This window comes from Octodon degus, unplaced genomic scaffold, assembly GCF_000260255.1.
Source record: "Octodon degus isolate 3935 unplaced genomic scaffold, OctDeg1.0 scaffold00130, whole genome shotgun sequence".
In the NCBI taxonomy this organism is placed as follows: Eukaryota; Metazoa; Chordata; class Mammalia; order Rodentia; family Octodontidae; genus Octodon; species Octodon degus.
The window spans coordinates 7,561,170-7,569,691 of NW_004524706.1; the positions used below are offsets into that span (position 1 = coordinate 7,561,170).

Here is an 8,522-nt window from a genome sequence, read left to right on the forward strand (position 1 = left end):
AAAAAAAAAAAGATTCAGAGGTTGAGGGAGGTGGACTGCAGGTTTAAGCCCAGCCTGGGAACCTTAGTGGTTTAGTGAGATCCTATCTCAAAGTTAGAAAATAAACTAAATAAATAAGAAAGGACCAGGGATGTAGCTCAGTGTCAAGACCCAAGTTCAATCTCTATTACCAAAAAAAGGAGGATATGTTTAGAATGTAGCTTTATTCTAGATCACTTGCCTAACATGCCCAAGAGGTGCCCTGGGTTCTGTCCCCAGCATCCCAAGTGTTCATGCACACAGAGGAAGGCAGACAGAATGGAGGTTTTAAGGAAAGTGTTCTAGTAACCCAACTCTGTTATCGCTTATTAGGTTCTGGGCTTGTGACCTAAGGGCACTAAGGTGTACAGTGCAAAGTTTACCTAATGACAAGACAGAGCGTGGAATACCTACTTTACTATGTGATTGAGAGAGACCCTCTTTCTAGACAAAATTTCCATGTGGTGGTATATTGTGGTAAGAGTCACCTGGTAAATATAGCAAATTTAAGAGTAGTTTCTTGACCCTACACAGACTCCATAGCAGTTCAGACAGGCCATACCAACCCAGGTCCCAGCAGCAAGGCAGGATTAATAGGGGCCAACCGGGTTTTTCTGACCATGATGTTCACAGGCTTTCTAAACAGCAACTGTTTTCTTTTCACAGTCCCAGAAGGGGCCTCTGGAGCAAGAGTCTCTAACCCAGCACACAAATGACAACAGTGACTGGCTGGTCATGCAACATGTGCTATACTTCATCCCAGTAGGTGGCAGGCACAATGGTCCCAAAGAGAGTTTCAATAGGCAGCTTAAGTGATGGAATCCCGTGTGTACTCCCCTACACATGCTAACTCAGTCATTATGATGCACCAGTTAAGATTTTTTGAAGTAGAGTTTCAGATTTCCACGTACTTAATAGTTGTGTGACTTTGTGACTGTGGGTAGTTCTGTTTCATTTTCCTCCTCAGTAGCTGTAGCATACAAAGCCCTGGCATGTGAAGTGGGTTTTTCCTCTCCCACGAGGAAATCCTCACATTTTGCATTTCAAGTAAGTTTATAGGAACACTATGGGTAGAAAAGAGAACCTTAAATTTTCCTTCAGGGCTGGGAAGATAACTCAGTAGAGTAAGCACTTGCCTGGCAAGCGCAAGACACTGAGTTCAATTCCTTTCATTAATGGGGTGGGGGGAGAAAAGAAAAAAAAAAAAAACACATCCAAAATGCTCAGAGAATTTTAAAAAGGACATTCTGCAAAGCATTACCATAACACTACAATAAGAATGGCTCCATCCCAAAGAATATGAGGCTTCATAGTTTAAAAGCAATTCAGTCTACTACAAGGCTTAATATCTGCAAAAATCCTGTGAAAAAGTATCTGTCCCCATTTTACAGATAAAGGAACTAAGAGTCATAAGCAAAGCTAAAAGGCCACAGAAGTGGTCAAGCTGGGATTTCAAGCCTTCTAAAATACTCAGTACTCTTCACAAGAGAATTTCCTTTCCACTGAGTACTGAGCCTACATTGTTTAAACATGCCTGAAGTGGCATTTCAGGAACCCAGAGTGGAATGACCAGGTTCACAACATACAGCCTCTGGATCACTACGCTACCCCAAAATAGTTTTTCTTGGTTCAGGAGGACTCAGATGGCATAAGCTTCCCCACTGATATATTTGAGAAATCTTTTATTAGATGTCCCAGAAGGCAACAGTGTAAAATCAGGCAATCAGTAATCACAACTAAATACAAAATTTCAGGTAAACTTGCCCTTTAAAATAAATCAGACCCTTGCAACAGAATTGCCCAATTTTTTTTCCTTGTACAAAAACACCACCACTTTGCAAAAGGCATACAAAAATACAGTATAAAAAAAAAAAAAAAAAAAGATTCCTCCCAGCATAATACCCAGCAGCAGCTTATAAAACACAAGCTATTCAGGTGGGACATCAGTAACCTACTTCCCACCTGTCCTTCCAAGACAGTTCCAGAAGTCAGTTGGCTCCTGAAAACCCTGCTCCAGAAGGTAGAGTGTCTATACATCCCAAAGTTCCACGGGGGGTCTCTTAGGCTAGGAAGCCACCTCAGAAAGAGACCATCATGGACAGTAGGTCGAAAGCAGCACTTAGTTTTGCAGAGCTACGAAGAGTGTTTAGCATCCATATCTCCTCCTCCACTTCCACATTCAGAGCCATCAGGCACCTGCTGTCCTGGGCAGAGTTTTGGAGGGGCTGATCTTTCTTCCATGCCAACCTGGGGGTTGCTCACATGCCACCTATAGGGTTAGGTGGCTTTCCCATGTTTGAGGCTATGTCTCAATTCCACTTCGAGCTGCAAAATCCATCAGAGTTGGCTAAGCAGAGCTCCTCAAAGTGCCTTTGCAACCCATGGGGAAGCAAGTCCACCTTCTGGAGCCCTGGATGCATTCCAATGGCTCTCCCCAGAACCTCAGTAAGGCCTAGATTCTGGGAAAGGCATCTGACTCATGTCAAGCTGGCAGAGAACCAGGCTGGTGGCTACAGACTAGCACACTCCCTGGACAGGTTTGTATGGTTCCAATAGAACTTCAAACGGAATCAAGGACTGAGCTGAGAGGCAGGTGTGAAAGAGGAAGTAGTACAGTGCTTCCTTTTGAGGTGGCTTAGGCCTGTTTGTGAAGTCAGAGATGAATCCCAAATGGTCCTTGGAAAAACCTGGTCAAGGGAGCAAGTTCATGAGTCAGGACTCCAAGTTTTCTCCAGACCCCAGGCCAGAACCCATTTCCCTGTGCTCTGGGTAAATATTTCAGACCTGTGGATAAAGGGTGCTACAGAGCCCATTGCATAACAAAGGCAGAATCAAACAAACAAACAAACAAAAAATCCCTTTTGAGCACAGAAAGCTCTCTCCCTCAGAGAAGAGGGCCCAAGGGAGACTGAGACAAAGAATGTAGGGGCCAAGCTCTTTTAATGTTCTCAAAGTCACAGCATTGAGAGTAGAGGGAGGGGTATCACCTAACATCATTATATATATATATATATAAATATGGTTTGCAAACCATATATATATATATGGTTTGCACTCCTCATTTACTGTAAAGTGTCTGACAGTGAGGTAATGGTCCATGTTGATCAAGTCTACAAGCTTGTCTTCACCCAAGACAGCTAGAGTGTCTCCTGGAAAAAAGGCTCAGGGAGTGTCAGGCCCAGCTGTCCTTGCATCACCCCCAGAGACATCAGTGGGCGCATCCTTTCCTAGCCTAAAGCTGCAGCGGAGTGTGAGATTTCATGCAGGCTGGAGCCCCTGACAACGTCCACCACCTGTTGCATAGCATCTGTCAGCCTTTTTTTCAGAGCTAGCTAGATAGCTAGGCAGACCCCCAGGCTCCTCAGTCAGCTGCCTGCTGAGAAGCCAATGGTGCCAGAGGACACAGCACTCTGATGAGTCAGGGAAGAGGGAGAGCTGGGTTTCAAGGTTTCCAAGAATGCAAGCCCTTATTGTGTGTGCACTGGCTGCAATGCATTCTGGATCTACTGTTCAGACTGTCCCACCCTAACCAAAATGTGCAAATTACTAAAGGGGAAAGGGAGGTTAAAATATAAACGTGTCTTTGTAAGAGAAGAATCAGGCTTTTTGGTCAGTTAGTAGCCACTGAGGTACGCAATTCTTTTCTGCAGTTGCTACTGCCGACACCGGAGCTGCCTTTTCTCTGTAGCCATCCTCTTCTCAGCCCCCACCAGTGCTTGCAGGTATTCCAAGGCCTTGCTGAGGATCACTACTTTGGGGGCCTTAGAGCAGCTGGCCAAGGTGGGCACCTGGTCTCTCAGGGCCAAGAACCGTGAGCGGAGGTCATTTCGCCTTTTGCGCTCCAAGAAGTTATGGTTCTTCCTCTTGCTCACATCCTCAGTATCAGAACTGACAGGTTTGAGGTGGCAGGGCTGAGGTGCCTCACTTTCTACAAGTGGGGGGCTCACAATCTCTTCACCCTCCTCATCTTGCTTCTCCTTGGGTGCTTCTCTCTCCACAGTCTCTTCCTGGGGACCCCTGTCTGGACCTTCTTGGGGGCAACTTTCGGGAGGAAACCGGGCAGCATAGTTGTGCTGTTGTTAATGGATTGAGATATGGAAGTGCTTCATGCAGGGATCCAGTGGGTCTGCCCACACTGTGAAGGTGACTGGCTTCCATATACCCAGAGACTGCCTTTTCTCCACTGTTACAACATCGATCTCTTCACCCTCTATGCAAGAAGAGAAGAAATACATCCCATGAGAAACACACACAGACCTTGCAGCTTTAGCACTCCCTGCCAGGCCTTGGGAAGGTAAGGGACATTTTCCCAATTTAGATATCAGCAAACTCAAGTGAGAAGAAAGACAGCTGATTCATTTGTACTGGCAAAGGGCAGAGTGAAAGGAAGGAGGGGAAATAACCAAGAAGGAAAATATTCTCTAATTTCCTTTTGCACAGCAAGGCTTAGATAAGAACAAAAGGCGGACCTAAGCCAACAGCCCCCAGTCTGCACAGCCTCTCCCCTCCCCCACTGAGGGGATGGAGAGAAAGAGCTACCGGTCTGGGACAAAGTTTAGCTATAAAGATCTTCTCCAGTCGGGCTCTTTCATGCCCAATCAGAATTGTAAATGAGGGGTCTGTGGGCAGAGCTGCCCTTTGTTCCTGCCCAGCACAGCCTGCACTTGGGAATTGTTACTTTTCACAAGTTATAAATCCTATTATTCCCCCACCTCTCTATTCTGCCATCCTTTCAGTTGAAGATTCTGAGAAGGGAGGGCCACAATCATCCCTTCTCACCCACTGAAGGGAGGGAAGTTTCCCTGAGGAGTGTTTTGCTCCTGGGTTCAACGGGTTTCTAAAGTCATCCATCATTTATAGGTCACCCACCCCACCCCCTTCCCTGGACTAGAGAATTTGTAATCAGTGGTCTCCAAACGCTGCAGGAACTTCACAAAGGTACAAGCAACCATTTCCAAGCTACCTACATCAGAGACAGAGAATGAGAAGTACAATGACCCAGTTACAAGGGCCAAAATACAAGAGACCTGGAGAGACCAGAGGTATCCTCGGCATTCCTGGCTCAAAGGTCTGCTAGATTAACCCAACCAAGGGAGAAGCAACTGGGGGGGGGGACCCCTCTTGTTCACCATTATTTTGCAGCTCCCACACAGGAGGCCACCTTAATGCATTCTGGCCCAACAGAAGAGCTCCGTTCTCAGCCTCTTTTGCATATCAGGAAGCCTGAGTCCCTTTGTCAGGAAGGCTTCCATTGTGTGGACAATCGCATTATTTCTCCATTAATAAAACCTGACCATTCAGCCCTCCTGGCCCCAAAGCCTGTGATTGGCTGGGTAAGCTGTGTTTGGAATGCTATTTTACTCAGCCCTTAGCTGCTATTGGCTGAGATCTGCTGTCAATCAGACTCCCACCCCCCCACCTCATTGTTTGCAATCTGTTGCATTTTGTTCTAGACCATGTGGCCTGAGAGTGAACCAGGGGCCTACGAACAGGTTCAGGTTAAAGGGTAGGTCAAAAAATAATTCAGGCTTCCCTAAATCCTAGATTTTTTATTTTCTCTATTAAACCTCATGACTGGTAAGTTTCTAAGGAAGAAATAATTTAAAACACTATTCTCCATTTTCAGAGAGAGAGAGAGTATCAGACTCAAGCCAGATAAGGAAATGTCCTCAGCAGGACAATCAAGCTCAACCCTCTCATTTGCAAAGGAGGAAACTGGGGCCTAGATCAGCCAAGCCCAATTATCACCTTTGTAACATTCTTGAATCTCAGACCTTCAAACTTCCAAAGCAATGCTCTTTCTACCCTCTAACTCTACCAGTCTTTGTAGAAACACTTCTTTATTGGTTTCTTGATCTCAAGACTCCTATTCCAGGCACTAAATAAACACAGCTCTGGGTGTAAAGACAGCAGATAAAAAAGGACCTTTTACACAGTGGGTCCAACCATAAAGTAACTTAACTTATTTTTTTGATATCTTCATCTTTCCCTTAAGTGTACAACTTCCATACCCCAAATTACTGTTCCCTCCTTTTTTTCTTTCCTTTATTTATTTATATTTTTTGAGACAGTCTCACTATGTAGTTCAGGTTGGTCTTGTACTCTTAATGATGATTCTCCTGCCTCAGCCTGGCCCCAGTTCCCTTTGAATGCCCATGTAAGTTATTCTTTTTTTTTCCTTCCATGTAAGTTATTCTTAAAAACTTTAATGAGTTTTCTGTGTCCTGATTTGTGTGCCATTAGCTTTAGTCTGCATCCTTCAAGAGGAACCTTTTCAGTACTTCTCACAAGTCTAAGAGGTCTTCAAGGCTAGGGAAAGAATACCACAGTACCATTGGATGCACAGGCCGATTCTCATCTGCCCTGGTGTCTTTGCTCTTGCATCAAACATGGGGGAGTAGGGCCTGGCATTCTATGGCCATGAACCCAGTACCTGGCTCACAGGTTGGCACAAAGTGGGGACTGGATGACATTTGCAGAACACAAGATAACAAAACCAGAACATCTTTCAACCTTACGTGAAAGCAGCAAGTTGGCCTTTCTCAGACCATGAAGACCCTCAAACATCAAGGAAGAGAGACTTGGCTGGAATGGAGCACGGGGAAAAGCAGGCTAAATCGTAGGAAGCTTGGGCTCCCTTTTCCCCATGTCTAAGCCTCAGTTTTTCCATCTGTTAATGGGGAACATTTATTCCTCCCATAGCTATCCCTTGAGTGTTGCACAAGCGATAAAAAGTGGGAGCGGTAAGAGAGGTAAAGCAGGCAGGAAATCCAGATTTTTTTTTTTTTTTTTTAAAGGATAGAGGCTTTGGCTTTGCACAAAAGGCTCCTCTGCTTCTTTTTTCCCTAGGGGAGTGTGAGTTTCCCAGAGAAAAAGGCAGCAACAACAACAAAAAAACTTGAAGTGACTCTTAAGGGCCCCCTTGCAACCTTCCAAGCACAAAAATTCCCTACAGTCCAACCCAAGTATTGTTCTAAGTGCCAACCTTCACCCTGTCTCCCTGGTCCCCTGGGTCTCCAATCATCAGAGGACTCTGGCTCCCTCCCCACTTCTCCAAACTGTTTACCAACACACCCACGTGCCAGACAGACACCGCTGGGGGCTACACCCGCAGCTCCAGCCAGAAAAAGGGGAGGTGACAGAAAGACTGAAAAAAACAGTGCCAGACCTTAGACAGCGGTAGAGCTCGGGCCACCCATGAGGTCCCCCCCCCCAGATGTCCCGAGGTGGTTCTTACCCGAGTCGCTTGGGCTCTCCGACCCTGAGCAGGCCTGAGTCTTGGGCTCACTCAGCTGACAGGGGGTGGCAGGCGCCGGGTTACTGGCTTCGAGACTAGGAGTGCAGTCCCGAGCTGCAGGCGTCTTGGGCGGGTTTCCCCGGGGCGCGCCAGGGGCCAGCCGGTCGTTCACCGCTTTCTCCAGCCGTTCTCGGGCGGAGAAGCCGCTCCACATGCAATCACGACGAATGATGGAAGCGTAGTTCCTGCCCCAAGCTTTCGAGTGGCCCCGAGATTCCGCCTCATCCCCAACGCCCCCACCGGGCCATGGCTCCGGGGGACCAATCCCGGGTGCTGGGTCCCCGGCGCCAGGACAGGAGCCCCAGGGCGGCGACGTGGGGGGCGACGGCACCAGCTCGAATTTCTTCCAGATGTCCTCGCTGGGCGCCGTGGAGCGGTAGAAATCCTCCCCGCAGTCGTAGTCGTAGAAATAGTGCTGGTACGAATCGAAGTCCATGTCCGCTCCCTGTGGGAGGGAAGGGGGAAGTGCTAACTGGGCTGGGGACAGAGGGAAGAGGGATCCTGGGTCCCTGGGCACTGTCGGTTGCCGGGCTCTCGTTCCTCCTCAAGCTCACCGACTAGCAGCCTGCGCCTTGCCCTCGCGTCCCAGGAAGCCTGGCCGCGGGTCAGAGCTTCTAGAGAAGAGGCTCATGGAGCGCGGACCAGGCTGCAGGGAGCGAGTTCAAAGCAAACTTTGCCAGCGCCGCCTGGAGCGCAGCTCCCAGGGCCGGGTAGGGCCAGGCGGGGGCGCGCTGTGCCCAATAGGCGGCCTGCAGCTTGCAGGCTGCTCGCCCCCCGGGACCCGTGCCCGTGCCCGGGCCACCCGCAGTCTCACCTTGCTCCCGCCGCCCGCCACCTGGAGCGGACAGGCTCCCTGCCGGCTCGCGGCAGCCTGGCAGCCCGCACACACACACATGCGCGCCACCGAGCGCGCGGCCCGCACTCACGAGCGCGCTCCCCGCGCGCGCGGCCTGCGTCTCGCTCGCGCACAGCGGCCGGGACGCTCCCGAGATCGGCGCGGGAGCGCGAGCTGCAGGCGCATTGTTTCCCTGCTGCCTTATATCTAGACGTGCGCTCCGGGCTCTGGGACCACGGGGGTGGGCCCTGTGGGATAAGCCCCGCCCCACCCCGCCCCTTCCCTGGCAGTCGACAGGTGGGGCCCACCCTCTCCCCCCCAGCTAAGGTAGACCTCTCCCTTCTACGCCTGTGAGCCCCCCAAATAAATTGC

General features: G+C 49.1%; 1 protein-coding gene across 1 annotated transcript; it reads right to left on the reverse strand.

Moving 5' to 3' along the window:
• Positions 1-1,691: 1,691 nt before the first annotated feature.
• On the reverse strand, positions 1,692-8,315 carry Mycl (MYCL proto-oncogene, bHLH transcription factor). Its single transcript, XM_004641067.2, is given in 3 exon segments — positions 1,692-4,228; positions 7,256-7,760; positions 8,130-8,315. Coding segments are annotated over 3 exon segments (1,182 nt in total). The 5' UTR covers positions 8,211-8,315; the 3' UTR covers positions 1,692-3,632.
• Between the last annotated feature and the right edge of the window lie 207 nt (positions 8,316-8,522).